General features: G+C 41.2%; 1 protein-coding gene across 2 annotated transcripts in view; it reads left to right on the top strand.

The window, feature by feature from the left end:
- Positions 1 to 17,821, top strand: part of FOCAD (focadhesin) — a 316,407-nt gene that overhangs the window by 243,751 nt on the left and 54,835 nt on the right. For both annotated transcript variants that reach the window (XM_030294286.2, XM_030294287.1), the window contains 4 exons: positions 3,125 to 3,233; positions 5,842 to 5,958; positions 8,901 to 9,139; positions 12,285 to 12,374. In XM_030294286.2, coding sequence (XP_030150146.1) covers positions 3,125 to 3,233; positions 5,842 to 5,958; positions 8,901 to 9,139; positions 12,285 to 12,374 — 555 coding nt within the window. The remainder of the gene's footprint in view (positions 1 to 3,124; positions 3,234 to 5,841; positions 5,959 to 8,900; positions 9,140 to 12,284; positions 12,375 to 17,821) is intronic.

The raw sequence follows: 17,821 nt of genomic DNA on the forward strand, positions 1-17,821 counted from the left end.
CAAGTAGGGAATGCAGAGACGACCAAGAGAAACTGGTCACCAGTACCTTTGTGAAATGTACAGCGTGGTCTGAGCATGCATTATGTGGACCGAGAAATACTTTTTTCTATTCAAAGGTTAATGTCCGAATACACATTTAGTCCGCAACCGAAGGTCTCATTACTAGTGGCTTTAAATAACTTTTTTCTCCCATTTTACAAGGACAATACATGTTCAGGAATGTCAAGGCCAGTAAGACTTCTGAAACAAAACCATGTTGGGCACGGTTTTGGAACTGAGGCTAAATAATGCTCTCTCAGAATTTCAGAGTTATAAGAGTGCTTTTCATGTCATCTTGTCTAATACCCTTGTTTTAAAAAGATTTGATATCCTATTCCTGGGGACCATCCGAGCTTTTCTCTATGGTGATAACCACTGGGGATCGAAGTCTTGACACTGAGAATTTAAAACTTTTTTTTTCTTTTTTTCTTTTTTTTTTTTTTTTTTTTCATTTAGGGATTCATGGCCATTTTGTAGCAGGACAGGCTTCAGGATATTCTCAGCTAAAGGAAAGAGATAATGTTAGAAATAAAAGATTTCATTTTTTTTTTTAATGTAATGTTATGGCTTGGGCACCCAGGAATACCCAGACCTTGCCTGGCTTTCTGGTGTTTTATTTTTAAAAAATTTTTTTTCAACGTTTATTTATTTTTTGGGGGACAGAGAGAGACAGAGCATGAACGGGGGAGGGGCAGAGAGAGAGGGAGACACAGAATCGGAAACAGGCTCCAGGCTCCGAGCCATCAGCCCAGAGCCTGACTCGGGGCTCGAACTCACGGACCGAGAGATCGTGACCTGGCTGAAGTCAGACGCTTAACCGACTGCGCCACCCAGGCCCCCCGTCTGGTGTTTTATTATTAGCTGAGTTCCCAGTAATCCTCACTGCAAAACTCTAGCAAAACCTGGGTTGAAGGCATCTGCTTAGCCTTCAAGTCTTCCTTCTGTTTTCTCCCTCCATCCCATCCCCTGATGTAAATGTTGTGCTCTTATCCACTTACGGCAGGCCTCATAGTGGAAGAAATTAAGGATGAGTGAGCCAAGTGACCCACTGGGCAGAGCAAGCTTTCACTGAGTTTAACCACCCCAAGGTGGGAGAACGAGAAGGCAGGAGGGATTAGATGTGTAGGATGATGGATGGAGGAGCTGAGTCCCATTCTTACCAGACGGAAGCAAAAATGCAAGAACATGTGTGAATACTAACCTTTTAATGCCCACTAGCTCACATGCTTAGTCATGCCTGTGGCCTGGGTCTGGAGGTCCTCAGCTCGCAAGGGGAGCGGGGCCGAAAGTCTTCCTCATCTAACATACCTGTTCCGTTCCTATGCTGGGGTCGTTCTTGGACAGGAGCCATTCTCGGATGGACACACAGATTCACGTTCAAGTCTCAAGTCCAGTTTTTGGGAAACATTTTGTCTGTTTGTATGGGAGTCCACAACCAGGCCAGAACTGAAGTGTGATGGTACGGGTGCCCTCTTGCCTGACTTCTGTTATGACACAGGTGGCAAGCCAAGAGTATCGCGTCAGTGTCCATTTAAGATTTTATTCTATAGAATCACCTTGGAATTATGGAATAATGGGAATAATGCTAAACATTCATTTTCAAATGGTAAGTATATTTTGGAAGGTTCAGGTTTCTTGGGGCACCTGGGTGGCTCAGTCATTTAAGCTCTTGACTCTGGCTCAGGTCATGATTTCATGGTTTGTGAGATCAAGCCCATTGTCAGGCTCTGTGCTGACAGTGTGGAGCCTGTTCGGGTCTCTCTCTCTCTCTCTCTCTCTCTCTCTCTCTCTCTCTCTCCCTCCCTCCCTCCCTCCCAGGATCTCTCTCTCTCTCTGTCTCAAAATAAATAAACTTAAAAAAATAAAAGGTTCAGGTTTCTTGATACTAACTTCAGAAGTCAAGGGTCGCCTGAGTGGCTCAGTCAGTTGAGCCTCCGACTCTTGATTTCAGCTCAGGTCATGATCTCACGATTTGTGAGTTTGAGCCTTGCGTCAGGCTCTGTTGCTGACGGCGTGGGGCCTGCTCAGGATTCTCTCTCTCCCCCCTTTTTCTTCTCCTACCCTGCTCACACACACACACTCTCTCTCTCTCTCAAAATACATAACTAGAATTAAGAAAAAAAGTCAAGATTTTGTTGCTAATATTAAAAAGAAAACACCATTTGGATAATGAGAAAAGACAACTCTCAATCCAGATAATTTAAAAACAGGCTTTGGGGCGTCTGGGTGGCTCAGTCGGTTAAGCATCTGACTTTGGCTCAGGTCATGGTCTCAGAGTTCATGAGTTCGAGCCCCGCGTCGGGCTCTGTGCCGACGGCTCAGAGCCTGGAGCCTGCTTCAGAGTCTGTCTCCCTCTCTCTCTGCCCCTTGCCTGCTCGTGCTATCTCTGTCTCTCAAAAATAAATGAGCGTTAAAGAAATCAAAATAAAATAAAAACAGGCCATCTTTGCATCTTATCTAGGGTCTCTAAAATTATATTCCAAACTAACTTGAAGGTTGCTGGCTTTGGCATATCAAGGGAAAGAAGGGGAGGATAATATGATGACTGCCAGCCAGAAGCTGCCAGCGTGGCAGGTGGCTGGTGAAGGACGCTATCCGAATGGCTCCCTAGGAGCTGTTTCCACACACCAGTGCCTTAGAAAAGCCAGAGGCCAATTCCATTCTACTGCTCTAATTCACGCAACTGCCCTCGCTTGTGTTTTCAGAACAAATCGATAGAGTTCTGTGGGCCAGAGATGACACAGAAGGCGACAGCTTAGGAAATGCAGTGTCCAATGATGAAATAGAAATTTCAGAAGGAAAGAACTCAGATACATGAGCTCAGGTCTGTAGGTTGCAAAACAAGCACAATGAGCATATACGTGTATGAGGAGAGTGAAAACTCAGCACGAGTGTCCGGAGAAGGAAAAAAAAGCCACAGGCCTCAGGGAACAAGCAGACGCGCGCTGGTGAAGCTCGGGCAAGGAATAGAGGTGTTTTTGACCTCATCTGCCTTCTCTGTAATAACGCCTTCTCTTCTCTCGGTTAATGCCCCCAAATCCTCTCTTGGAATTTTTTTTTTTTTTTTTTTTTTTTTTTTAAACAGGGAGAGCCCAGTGGTCAAGGGCAACGCGCTGTTAGCCTTAAGCAGCCTTGCTGTCGTCGTATCCAGACACGAAGCCAGCCTCTCCTCCGACTCTGAGGGGGTCCCGGAGGTGAGTTAAGGGTGACTTGAACCAGTTGGGCGGCGTTTGAAAAGTGAGCAGTGTCTTTGAGCCTGGCCCTGAATTTACGAGGTTAGAGTCTGTGCTTTGCAACAGCACCAAGTTATGCTACTCGAGGGGCCTTTACACTGTGAGCTTGAGGGTCTCCTACGACACTTTCCCTTGCTGCTTTTCTGTTTTCCTTTCTCCATCACAGTTAAGTGGTCATTTCCATTCGAAGGTACCAATTTTATGCAACAGGGGTTGTCTTTCTGTGATTGCATCAGTGGTAACCAATCTTGGGAGGTTAACTAGGCTTACTGAAAGTGAACAATGCTGTCAAATAAAATGATAAATAAGCAGTGTTTACCGACTGAAAAAAAATCGTACTTTGCATTTTAATTGTAGATGTCAATGACAAAGTGCCTATTCATTTTTGCAAGGCGTTTATTTCTTAATTAAACATGTGGCGAGCTGGCCAATGTTCATTTCCAATGTGCTTTTACAGATAATTCATATCTGTCAAAATAAAAAGGCATGGATTTATTCTTCTTTTAAGCCCCATTATCTAGTAGCTTGCACTATCTGGAGACAATATAGCCAAGTGGTTAAAAAGCAGAGGCTTTGGAATAGGAGAGTCCTCTATTTAAATCCCAGTACTTGCACTTTCTAGCTCTGCGGCCTATTTTCGGTAACTTCCCCTTTCAAAGCCTGGTCCCCCATCTGTAAAATGGGGATAACGATACTTACCAACAAGGACTCTTGCGAGGATTCAAGGAATTAATGTATGTAGAGCACAGCAGCTAGTAGATACTAAGCTCCCGGCAATAGTAACCATCATCTGACTTCTTGCTGCAAAAACTAGACTTTATTCAATGTTACTCAGCCTGTCTCTGTTCCCTCAGCGTGTCTGTCTCGTGGGCCATCTGTACTCCTTTTTCATGGTGGAGGTTTTTGGTCTCAAGCAAGGGAACCAACTCTCATCTAAGTAAAAAAGGAACCAGAAGGATGTGGAATCTGGAAGCCCGTGGAATTGAAGGCACAGCTGAAAACTGGGTTTGGGGAAGGACATCAGGCACAGGAACTGATATCAGAACCATCTGAGCAGACTACCCCCACTGGGATGGTCACTTAAGGTTTAGGGTCCCCTGGGTCTCATACCCACACCTTGGGCGGGTCAGATGGGTAGCTTCATCGAGCATTTAACCAAGCTTCAGATCACGGAGGAGGGGATTCCCCAAAGGTGCTGTCACCACTGAACAAGAGCATAGGTGCTTTTGCTGGATGGCAAAAGCTACAAATGTACATTTCACGTGGGGAAGGCAAAGAGGCCAAGGAATTATTGCATGAAGGATAAAAGGGTAGTTACCGTACGAAAATTTAAATCCAGAATCTTATTTTAATGATGAGAAAGACGAAACTTTTGTTTTTTTTTAATTTTTAAGACGAAACTTTTTACGAGAGGAAATGTTTTATATCCTTGAAAGAGCCATGGAGTACTTTAGCGAAGACAACATGCTAAGTAGAATCTTACGACCTAAAAAGTGAATGTGCCTTTCTAGGATTCCTTGTTTGGGGCAGTTGTGCTGGCAGTTTGCCCCAGTAGTAACCAGGGTTCTAGCTCAGAGGTGGCGTTTCAGGCAGTCATCGTCGTCTTTACCCCCCCGCCCTTTGTTCTGTGCTGTAACACATATTAGACGAAACATCCAGAAGCCACACAAGCCAAAGATGGGGCTTTGCTTTTATTCTTGATGGCCTTGTCTTTGGCTATTCCTCAGTACAAACTCAAGACCTCCTTATCTGATTATAATTGAAGTTTTCAAACTCTGTTCAAAGCTGCATATGACTAACAACTAAAGGTCTCAGGAAGAAGGCCTTCTTTGAGTCAAGGAATTAATTTCATGGATACTTAACACCGCATTGACCTTTATCATTTGTACCACCTGAGTGTCATCACCATGTGAGTCAATGAATGCTTTTGACATCCATGGTCATGAATGATTTTGAAAACCAAGTTCTCTTTATAATAAGTTGGATTTTGTTGTTGTTTTGGTTTTGGTTTTCATTTTTTTGCATTCTCTTTCCTCCTCTTTTCCCAACTGAAGGATCATTCATGCTTTCATACCTAATTAGCTAGGCAATTGTTGTGATGATTCAAAATGATAAATATATGGTGATAGTAAGCAGAAATGCTAAAGATAGTGATGAAAATTTCATAGGCTGCTTCAGTGCCTCCCTTGTGAAATGGCAAGTCATCGAAATGAGACATTGTGAGTTTCTTTTCTCTGCGCATCTCTTTTTCACCCCCCATCACCCTCACTAAACACAGGCAAGCACAGGGAGAGCTCTCAGATATGGTCTGTTTTGCAGCCCCCAGACTCTCACCTCTGCTTGTCTTGAACAAAAGGTAAATCGTACTCCTGTTGGGGCACAGGTCAAGGATGTGTATTTGTCAAATACTGATCTGCCTCCCAAAGTCCTGGCCAGTGAAGCTTACTTTTTGAGAAGAGCATTCTACTCTTTAATAACAGAAGGGGGTTGTACCCTGGATCTAGAAACAATGTTTAGGTTTTTTCTTTTTTTCCATTACCATTTCATGGTTTTTTTTCTTCATTTACAGGTTCATCCTAATTTCCTTTCAATGAAAGAGTGGGTTTCCATGGTGTCTGATACTCTCCTGGTCATTGTGGATAGCCATCACCAACCCAGAGGACAAATCTTCTCCTCATTTTATTATGTAAGTCTGAGAATAAGAGAAATAATAATAAAAAAAAAAAGATGGAAGACCCAAGGGTTGAGTTGTCTCCTATTAGTTGTTCACGTGAAAGCCATGCTGTGGGGTAATTATTCTCAGTGTTAGCCGTATGTTAAAATCACCTGGGGAAGTTTTAAGTGTGTGCGCATGTGTATGTGTGCATATGTACACACTTTAAAGTATATATATATATATATATATATATATATATATATGTATATGTGTATCTATATATGTCTATATATGTATCTATATCTATATATGTCTATAGACATCTAGATAGACATCTATATCTTATCTCTCTCTATAGATAGATAGATAGATAGATAGATAGATAGATGTATCCAGAAAAAATAAATACTGACCTGTAGGCCTCTCCTCTAATTTAATTGCTTAGGGATAGGTCTTGGGCGTTATCAGTCTTTTGAAAGGTCTCTGGATTATTCCCATGTGTAGTCAGAGTCAAGAGCTACAGCTGCAGTGAAATAAACATTAGTTGAAGATTGCTGTCCCTGAGTGTCCAGTCATAGTTGTTTGTTTGTTTGTTTTAATGTTTATTTATTTTTGAGAGAGAGAAAGAGACCGAGCGCAAGTGCAGGAGGGACAGAGAGAGAGGGAGACGCAGAGCCCAATTCGGGGCTCGAACCCACAAACCATGAGATCATGACCTGAGCCGAAGTCAGATGCTCAATTGACTGAGCCACCAAGACGCCCCTAGTCATGGTTTTTTTTTAATTTCAGGATATGTGACCGTGGGCAGTTCACTTAATCTCTTGGGACCTTTGTTTCCTTGTGTGTAAACCAGGCAATTGAACAGTATTATCAGTAGTGATTTTAGCCTCAGCTCCACCCTTTACTAGTTTTGTGAAAGTTGACCTGATACTTCACCCACCATTTTGTTTTCCTTACCTGTAAAATGAAGGTAAAAACTAATGCTTTGCCAACTTCATAAAAGATTGGTGAGGATCACATGATGTCATTTGTGGGAAAATGTCCTGAAAACTGTGAAATACTCTTCATGTACAGAGCAATAGTGTTGTTGATCATAAAAAAAAAAGTACCTGTTACTTAAGAGTCACTCTTTTTCTTCTTGCTAATAGCCTAAGATTTTGAAACAAACTGAAAATACAACTCTTTTGTTGAGGTTTTCTTTTCCCTTCATTGGCTCTAGTGCATGCTTTATTTCTGGGATCTGCATGGAATTATTCTGGTTCTGCCTTATCAGTCTCCAGTGCTTAGGGAATTATAGTGATCATGGGACAATCAGCTGAGCGGCAGAGGATTATAGTTGATTCGAATAAAAATATAGCACAGGTCATGAACTGTTGCTAAGATCGTGATTTTACCCTGAAACTCCACTGCCTTAGGTCTTCTCTCTACAACATTCTCTGTGCCTCTGTGTCCTCCTTTTGGGAGGACCTGGTACGTATTCATCTGGGGCTCAGGGTCTAGAACTAGAATTTTAAACTATACTTGGGGACCAAAAAAAAAAAAAAAAATGACTTCTAGATAACGTAGAATTAAATTGCAAAGTAGACTTTACTCAAAGAAGTAATTTCTTTATGATAGTTTGTTTTCTGTCAGACATGTTCTTACTCCTTTAATGATGGATGAAAAACTGATTATATAGAGGTCTTTGCAGTAGCTGTCTGGTTCTGATATTCACCAGGACAGGATATTCTCTGAGATTTCTAATAACGCTGCTTAGTTCTTGCAAACCAATAAAAATAATCTCTTTCGTAGCCAGCTCAGGGTTGCCTCTTACCTTTGTGCTTTTTGCATTCTTGTGCTTCTTCAAAGCCCTGATCCGAAAGTCACTTTCTTTATTTTCAGTGTTCTAGCAGCTGGGTCATTTTGAATAGTATTGTCATTACGATTGTACCATGTTAGCTCAAAGAATACCTTAGCACGTGTGTGATTTTTATCCTTAAAAAGTGCTAAAGCTTAGCAAATGGGTGCAGAATTAAAAATACCTTTTAACGTGCTTTGACTGCAAGGGACAGCACAGCCTTTATGGTGTGTCTGAAAAGTTGAAGTAGGTGACAGTGCCGAGTGATAAATGGGCTTTCTTCCCCACTCGAGATGTATTTATAAGTGTATTTAACGTCTGTTGGAGCTCCCTAACATGGGATTCTTGGAAAAGCTGTTCATATTCAGCTGCCCTGTCATTTTATCAGGGCTGTTATTCATTTCTTTTCCCATAATTACATATAGGAAGGCGCATATAGAGCTCCCCATTTCATTTTGAATAGCTGGTTATTGCTTTGTAACCAGAGGCTTTTAGGATTTCAACTTCCTTTTTAATTAAAAGGAATTAACCCCCTGTAGGAAATAATCCATCTACTGGGAAGCGTTCCCACCAAAAATTTTGGGAGATCTGCCAATAGATCCCTGTGCTGAACTTACATTTATTCCTTCATACTAAACTTTAACCACTCCCCCCTCCGGTCCTGCAGCGTGTGCGCACGCACACTCTTTCTTTCTCTCCTAGAAAACTAGCTCTGTACACATTTATAATGTGGCTTGCTGGTTTCTCCAAGCTTGGGTAACTTCACTTTGGGTTCTTTATTATATACGCATGTGGGCTTTCAAAACACTGACATTTTTTTCAGGCTTTATAGTGAGGGAGTTCACACCCTTTAAGAGAAGACACTTAAGATTTTTTTTTTTCCCCATACTTAAAAGGATATTGTTAATCAGCTGCTTGTTTCAGTGGAAAATCGTTTCAGTAAGGAAGAGTGACAAGGTAACCTACAGACAAGCCCAGAAATAGATTTTTTTTTTTAATTGCATTTTTTTCATCGGCAGGAGCGGATCTAAGAGAAGCTGATATTGTTGCGTTTCGTGCTCTTGTGATAGGTATGCTTCCTTCATGTTTTAAACAAAAGGCCAACCCCCTGTTTTCTTTCTTTGGCATGTCCTAGAAATCCTATTCTGGTGAAAACACAGCCAGTGCCATTGCCCGCTCGGCTGCTGCCACGGCTTTGTCTCTCCTCGTGCAAGTTTTCATTATCTCTTGCAAAGAGAAGGTTGAGGAAATCCTCAACATGCTGACTGCCAGGTTACCTGGGAAACCAAGAGCTGATGAGTCTCAAGCCGTGCAAATCCACATGGGCCTTGCTTTGGGGATGTTTCTGTCCCGCTTGTGTGAGGAGAAACTCAGGTACGGTTTGTTCGCGTGTTCCTCCTTTTCCTCTTTGTGATGTAGGCAGAGGACGTGGCCCACGTGCACACGCGCGCACGCACGCGCTCTCTGAGCCGCGTGTGCTCGCCAAACTTTTTGACATGGGCAAGTTGGGCCTTTCTTCTCCTTTGTGAGGGAACCTGGCTTGCCTCCAACGCCATCGCGAAGACATGAATGTGTTTTTAGGGCTGCTCTTACTAAGGTGACGATTGCTTGAAAATCATTCCGTCCCTAGATGAGAGCCCAGGATACACCCAGGTAATAGATATGAGGAAAAGTGTAATCTTCTGGTGCTAAAAATGAAAAAGCTGCTCTTTTTTCCTGGTTCAAGAGGGTGAAAATAATTGCTGATCCTTTACTGGGATCACTGTAAAATGGGAGACGAAGATTGGAGTATCCCTTATGCCTGAGGTGCTGGGAATTACCTGAGTCACCTGAGAACTGCGTGTACCCAGTTTTAAATATTGCTTTTATCCTGTGCCTTGGCTACATTTTTGTAATCCTTAAAGAGTCTTAATCTGTGCATATTATACTGCGTGCTTTACTCAGTTTGGTCAATCTTGGACTGCTAGCTTTACCCTTGAATGGACCTAACAGAATAGCAAAGACCCAAGTGGAAAATTCCACTAGATGGAAAAGTTGTCTCGTGCATAAATCTACTTTGGTTGTGTTGTTCATTATATTTCTTCTTTATTTTATAACAAATCTTAGAATTTTATATATCCAGATTGATTGTAGTGTGGTACAACATGAATATTTGAATATCATGAATATTTAGATGTCGCTGACTTGGAATTCGGCCCCATTTTCCTGCACTGGAAATAGGGTAGTCGGAAGAGGCATCCTGTTGAGATGTTCGATGTCCTTAAACTTCCCTGGTTGGCAGAAATTAACAGTCTGTCCAAAGCCAAGAAACGGTGTCAGTGTGGGTAAACTGGATGACATGACGCTATATTTAGATTTCAGTTCGAAACCAGTGGTTAAGTTTGCATTTGTAATTTACATAGCTTTGTGCAAACACCATTATGTGAAACCTTTAGGAGAACTGCTATTGATCTAGGGAAATACTAGATTTCAGATGATCATTTTCAGCTCTTAGAAACATCTGTCAGACGATTGGGAAGATTGGCTTAGTCTTTGTGATCATAAATGAAACGTTTCTAGAATGTTCATTCTGTTCTGTTCACCAGCATTATTATTTATAGGCCTGGTTCTGGACATGAACAAAAAGCTGCCCTTTGCATGTGAATTGACTGTTACATATCTTGTGTGTGCGACAGAACACAACATATTTTTGAAAGGCTTAAAACTTGAAAGTGATTTTTTTTTTTCCCTTTGCTACAATGCTACAAATGGCAGTTTCTTCACCATCTGTGTTCATGCTCTTTCTTCAGTATCTTTCAAGCAACATGTTTTACAACTAAAAATGAGCCATGGCAGTTTAATTCCAGGCAACTCATTTCATCCCATCTTGGGTCTGGCTCCTTTCTTCATTAGTTTAGGATGAGATGCTGCTGGGTTTAGGGCTTGACAAGCTCGCATGTGTGGTTAATTTAATCATGCTACCTTGAGAAACCGGTTCCTAGATCGCCTTCTACCCCTCTCTGTCTTACGTGGCTTTGCACCTGCTGGACAGCCTGGGGAAGGACACCAGGAAGCGCTTTCCAAGGCCAAAGGCCCTCAGAATAAGTGCAAATTTTCACTTTGCTCTCATAATCTGTCTGGATAGCACGCTTCATCCTTTGGTCAGTGTGTTTACACTGTAGCCAGTGGTATAATTATTCATGGTTCCCACCTTCCTAATTTTTTGGAGCAGAGGAACCTGAAGTGTTTACTTTTGGTGCCAAGAAATATTTTACTAGATAATGACGGTGTCACCAGATAATGACGTTTTCGGAGGAAGTTTCCATTTTTCTAAAATTAAAGTAAGCATTTTGAGGGCTGTTGACCCTGAATAGCCAGTGCCATCAAATAAGTTGCCCAGTATGACCCCTCAGGGGAACAGGATTAGGACAGTATGTTGGTCTCAAGTATGAAAAATCACCCTGTAGAAGAGAATCATGGCCATCCATTTTTAGCTAAGGCTTAGGAGAAAGTCACCTGAATTTAAATTCCAGTCTAGAATTTATTCAGAAAAGCATATTATTCCAAAGATTGCTGCTGTCATAACTCCCAGAGGATACCGGTAGGATCTCTTTAGCATTTGTTTAGGATAGTTAAGTATATTTTACTCCAGAGAACAGCTGTAATAAGGACTTATTTAGTCAAAGCTATTAAAACTGTGTGTGTGTGTGTGTGTGTGTGTGTGTGTGTGTATGCGCGTGCGTGTTCTCGCTGCAAAATGCAATCCTTCACCTCAGGCAAAAGTACTATATTTTTGGTTTGGGAAGACCTTATTTAAAGTGCTCTCTGGCTGTTTGGCATTCCTGGGGCTGCATTCCTCTTAGCGTGGTCCGAGGGGGCAGCAGGAGAAGTGACATCTTAGAAACCCCTTGATAAAAAAAGTGTTGGTGATGAAACCCACAACTCTGCCTGAGAAAACAGCCATAGAATGACCTTGTAAGTTTTGTTGTACTACAGAAGTCATAGCCCTCACCAAGACCATTGCAAAACCACATCAATTACTGTATAAAGGCAGGAAAAATAAACAACTGGGGTTCCCCTCCCCACCTTTGAAAAAAGGAGTAGAGCTTACCAGCCTTCCCAATTGAGACATGAAATCAGAAGTAACGGTCTTTGCAAGAAAAGAGATTTGGAATGATTATTGATAATATCAGCTTAGTGGATTGTTAAATATTCCGAAGAAAATCACCTTGGCCTTCTTGAAAATGTTTTTGGAATTCCGATTTTGGTCTTTTTCAGTGATTTAAAATGTGAATGGGCTGCGGAAATACAAAAGTAGTCATTTTTGAGTTTATTGCTTTACAAGTGATGCTACTGTACAGAAACTCAATAATTAAATTCTCTGTTTGCAAAATAAGTATATGTGAGTCATCAATGTTGTGACTTTTATTTTTTTTAACAAAATGTATTTTCACTAAACTATTAAGAGGAAAACATTAAATGGTATTTTGGACATGTGAATTATTTTCAGTAATTCACTTTTTCCTCTTGCTTTGCCTAGTGATATATCTGGCCAACAGATGAACCTCCTTCTGATGAAGTCTTTGGATGCCCTGGAAAATTGCTGCTTTGATGCTAGTCTTGAATATAAGTATGTTGATTTCCTTTCCTCTCTGATATTTAGGCATCAAATCTTCCTCTGCCATGAATTTTGCATTATATCGTGAAGTATTCATAGGACTTGATCTCGAATTCGTTCACAAAGAGTTTTTCAGTAATTATCAAAAACCTGTAATTAAAGCTTGCTTGTTTCTGGGGTGCCTGGGTGGCTCAGTCAGTTAAGCGTCCGACTTTGGCTCAGGTCATGATCTCGCCGTTCGTGAGTTCGAGCCCCGCATTGGGCTCTGTGCTGACAGCTCAGAGCCTGGAGCCTGCTTCGGATTCTGTGTCTCCCTCTCTCTCTGCGCCTCCCATGCTCATGCTCTGTCTCTCTCTGTCTCAAAAATAAATAAACATTAAAAAAAAATTTAAAGCTTACTTGTTTCTAAAAACCATGTTTCAGCAATAGTTTGCTTCAATACAGAGCAATGCACGTCACTTCATGGATGTCAGTAAGTTACTAATACCTTAGTTCTGTCTTGTCGTTATCATATGAAGCATGTATCTGGAGACTTATGTGCATGACTTAACCTTTTTATTTATTTATTTGTTTATTTATTTATTTATTTATTTATTATTTTTTTTTCAACGTTTATTTATTTTGGGGACAGAGAGAGACAGAGCATGAACGGGGGAGGGGCAGAGAGAGAGGGAGACACAGAATCGGAAACAGGCTCCAGGCTCTGAGCCATCAGCCCAGAGCCTGGCGCGGGGCTCAAACTCACGGACCGCAAGATCGTGACCTGGCTGAAGTCGGATGCTTAACCGACTGCGCCACCCAGGCGCCCCAACTTAACCTTTTTAAATGGTTGAAATTTGATTGGAAATTTGAATGGTTGAATTTGATTGGGTGAAGGGAGCCTTTGACCCATGATTTAGATTTCCCTTGTGAAACCCAATGACTGAGGAATCAAAATGGAAGCAAAACATAGGTTATATCAGGGGGTCCCAACCTCCTCTGTGTCAATAGGTTCTCCTTGTCTCGCCCCAGATCTCATGCTTTTTAAAGATTTTGTCTATTAAATATCTTAAAATTTGTGAAGGGTGACCAAAACCAAAACAGAATACTTAGAAAACAATACCTTGTGCCTGGCTGGCTCAGTCAATAGAGCAGGCAACTCTTGATCTCAGGGTTGTGAGTTTGAGCCCCATGTTGGGTGTAGAGATTACATAAAACTAAAATCCCCCCCCACAAAAAAACCTCAAAAAACTAAGGCTAACTAACCGTACTCGTTTAGTGAGACATTTAATGTTTTAATTGGTCTGTGTTTGTGTGGGAGAAGGTACAGTTTTATTAGGCTTTCTGAAACATTGACACACTTGAGGACCTACATTGTATCTTTTTGGACTTCCACATGTTTTGGAACTTCAGGTTTAGATCCTCTGAGGTTCATTATTATTAAAAAACTCAACAAATTGTAAGCACTAACCTCCAGTTTATGAACTCATTTACTTTTTTGCTGTTATGGGCACTGTTTAGATACGAGTGTTTACATTGGTGGCCCTTTAGGAACTTGTGATCTGACGTGACATTCGTATCATCTAGCCTGTTAAGTAAGTGCAGGCTAACAAAACAGTAACTAGAAGTAACTGCCTATATCGTATATTTCATTATGCGTAGACCATGAACTCTTCACTTTGTAGGTGGTAGTTGTAGGGTCTTCTCTGAAATGCAGGCTGAGATTAGATAAGAATCATTGACACCCACCCAGTTTATCATGAAACATGTTAGAGATGAAATGAGATGTTTTAAGAGCGTGACTTTGAATATGGGAAAAGAGAGTTTGGTGACATGATTGAAGTCTCTTGAATGTCAAAAATGATTTAATGGAAGGGATAGGGCCATCTAAGTGTTGCTGGGTCTGATGAAGAATTGGTATTTTTGAGTCCAATCCATGTATTGGTGGTGTTGCCTTTTACAACCAAGGAGTAAGATACATTTCTCTCCCCACGCCCACCTCCCACCCCAGTCCTACCTTTTCCCACAGGTATCCATCATGGCTGTAGCTCAGGGTATTATAAAATTGGGGTACACATTTATGCATTAATATGTTGCAGGCTTTCAGCCAGTTGGAACAATCAGGAGCAACTTTCACATGTTATCTCCACTAATCCGCAGGAAGTTTGTTTCAATGTGAGGGGAACCATAGAGATAACTGAATTGTCCACAGTATGGGTATTTATGCTTATAAAAACCTCCTATGTCTAAGTGTATTTAACTTTAAAGTTAACTTTTTATATTGATAAGATTCTTATTTCATTCTTCTTTCATGATTCTTACCTCCTTAATGATGAACCATGTTTGGGAGAGGGAAGGATGGGCCTAGATAGGGATTAATGCTGCAGAATTAAATAGAATAGAGCCATTAGAAGTGTCCTGTCCTTCAGTGAAGTCTTGCTTGTTTTTCAGAGAGTTCAGTTAAAAGCCCAGATCCTTCAAGAACTTCTCCCTCTATCTTCTCCAAACTCCTGTTCTTCCTACAGTTAAAGAAGTTTAGTATTTTGTCATTCCTGATGCTCTGTGGCTGTTAGTGCTTAGGTAGCTAGGCATTTTCACACCCGTTTCTCCTGTAATGAAGCCCCAGTGACAGTCTAAACATTGATACTAAAACAGGAATACTCATCGCTTTGGTTTATAGATTAAGAAAATGAGTCTCAAATAGACTGGTTCAAGGTCACATAGTAAGTAGCAGAGCTGGGGGAGAAGCCTACGGTGTTGTACTTCAAAGCCATTTTTCTGTCTTGCCTAGTTCTGTGTGGAGAACACATTTCAGTAGAAAGAAAGCGATTTGACACCTGATAGTATGGTAGTTACTATTTTTTTTAACATATGGGTGTGTCTCACTATTAGAGAGAGAGAGAGAGAGAGAGAGAGAGAGAGAGAGAGAGAGATTCTAACTAGGCCCAGGCATAAAGTATTCCCCTGTCTAATGAGATTCAGGAGTCTAGGGCCGTTCTCTCTCAAGTGAAATAGTGGAAGCATTACCAGGGGGTAGTTAACAGATCTGGGAGCGTGCTACCTCAAGTGATAGAATTCACCCAGAGCAAATTCACCACGCTTCCTTGATTTAATGGACACGTCCCTGCTGAGAGAACCCTGCACCTGGTCTGGTCGGTGTTCGTGGCCCAATCGCTTACATTTTGCTGCCATCTAGTGGTAATTACTGTGCCATTGCAGTCCTCCCAGCCTTAAGGAGTCCTGCCATCCATCAATGACCTGAGCATTGGTTAATTACTATTGAGCTTTTACAAATACGATAACATTTGTATAGCACTTTGTAAAGGGCAAAGCGCTATACAAATGTTAACTGTTATTAGAACTAATTATTAGATGGCCTCGTACTCAATCTGCAGGAGTGCCCACAATAAAGTAAGGAATTGAAGATTCATCTGGTTAATTTTAGAAAAAATGTGTCATGATAATCTTTATATCTCATTTGGTATAGCAACACCCATAGCAGAATTGCACAGCTTTTAAGTTGTAGATTTTCTTTTTGCCAGTGATATTTTAGTATGCTTGAACAAGAGATTCAAGTAAATCAGGACATAATAGGGCATATGATTTTACAACTTAAATTCTCTTTATCGTTTGTTAGTATTCTTAGAGATTCATGTTATTAATTCCAAAACCTGAAATTAACACCTAATATCATAATATGTTTTTATTTTATCTGTCTGAGGCACCACTGTGGAACTCCTTTTTGTTTTCATTGGAGAGAAAGCTGTGAAAGCTACCTCTGCCCAAGTCATTCTTGGTTTAGAGCTGGCAAACACATCAAAGGGAAGCTAAAATGAGGTAAATGTGTAGAAATGCTGACCTAAGCACCTAGAAGAATCTTTAAGACTTAGGACAAAAAATAAGCTCATTAAAATATGGATAATTTGGAAATCAGAAGAAAACATCGGGAGTAAAGCTTTAGGACTGCCTTCCTGGTGCATGCTGGAAAAATGAGACAGAGTAGAAGGAGTTTAGGAGGTCAATAGATGCATACACTGTAGCATATTTATATTGGCACACTGATATACATAGTTAGATTATGGATTCACACATGACAACAGGCATCGACCATTGTAGCAATGGATAGAATCATTAATGATAACCTTGCCCAAGAATAATTATGCTGTGATAATATTTAGGCAAATGTGAGCTAGAAACCAGGATGTCTTTTTCTAAGCCTTTGTGCCCGTATGCTTCAGGATGAAGAGGAACTTCATTCAGTCCAGAGGATAAAGGTTTTTGGCATGCCCAGAATAGCCAAAAGCAAGACTTAGATACCTGCTATTTAGTTTTTTATAATTTTTTCAATGTTTGTTTATTTTTGAGAGAGAGACAGAGTGAGAGCAAGGGATAAAGAATCTGAAGCAGGCTCCAGGCTCTGAGCTGTCAGCACAGAGCCTGACGCGGGGCTCGAACTCACGAACCAGGGGATCGTGACCTGAGCCGAAGTCAGACGCTCAACTGACTGAGCGACCCAGGTGTCCCTTAATCACATTTTGTCTAACTCTATCTTTGATTCTAATTTGGTCAAATTTTTACATGCATCGGTATAGAAAGATAGCCCCCCCCCCCCCACACACACACAAAAGCAAAAAAAAAAAAAAACCTTCCCTGTTGATCCTAAATAGAAACAAGGACTATAAATCCATACTAATGAAGAGTGCCTTTCCTCTTTCAGAAACATGATTTGTCTCAAAAGCACGCAGCGTTCAGATGTTAGATGCTGATTTAACGGGTTGGCAGTGCATTATGCTAGTTGAGCTAGTTGTTAAGTTCATGTAAGCTGTAACAGCACTTCTGCCTGAGTAATGATGGATTATTACTGCAGTAGCTTCTTTGCAAAGGATTTCCTAATGCCAGATAGTTAACGCCATAGAACCTGGAATAACGTGCTCTAGATAGGGTGCCTTCTCATAAGCAATTTCATCCAGGCATCATACGGGGCACTGAGAGGGGCCTGGGATTGGGCAGATGGAACAGAAGGCTGGGAGTCCAAAACCTCTGTCTTCTGGCCGTCATCTGCTGGAAACTCTCCATATGGCCTTGAACAAATCCTGCAGCGTCTCTCTCCTCTTGGGTGTCTTTTTATCAGATGTGGATGCTTCGTTTGCAAGAGGTGTTTATATATACTGTTTATATATATAGAGAGAGGTATATATAGTATATATATATACTATATAGTATAGTTACTATATGAGAGCAAACTGACAGAGCATACGGGCAGTGAAACATGTTACTGGAGAAGTGCCCTGGAACGTCGTCCTAAGCAGCAGATACCATGCAAGGCAAGCCAAACCAGAATCGGGATGATTTCTGAAACACTCGGCATCTCCTCAGTTCAAAACACAATGATGACCAAAACCTTTTTTTTTCTTCTTCTTAAGTAGAAAATCGCCCTCCAGCTGCATGATCTTATCATCCTAACCAGAAGTTTTCCGGGA

Source organism: Lynx canadensis, chromosome D4, assembly GCF_007474595.2.
Source record: "Lynx canadensis isolate LIC74 chromosome D4, mLynCan4.pri.v2, whole genome shotgun sequence".
Classification (NCBI taxonomy): domain Eukaryota; kingdom Metazoa; phylum Chordata; class Mammalia; order Carnivora; family Felidae; genus Lynx; species Lynx canadensis.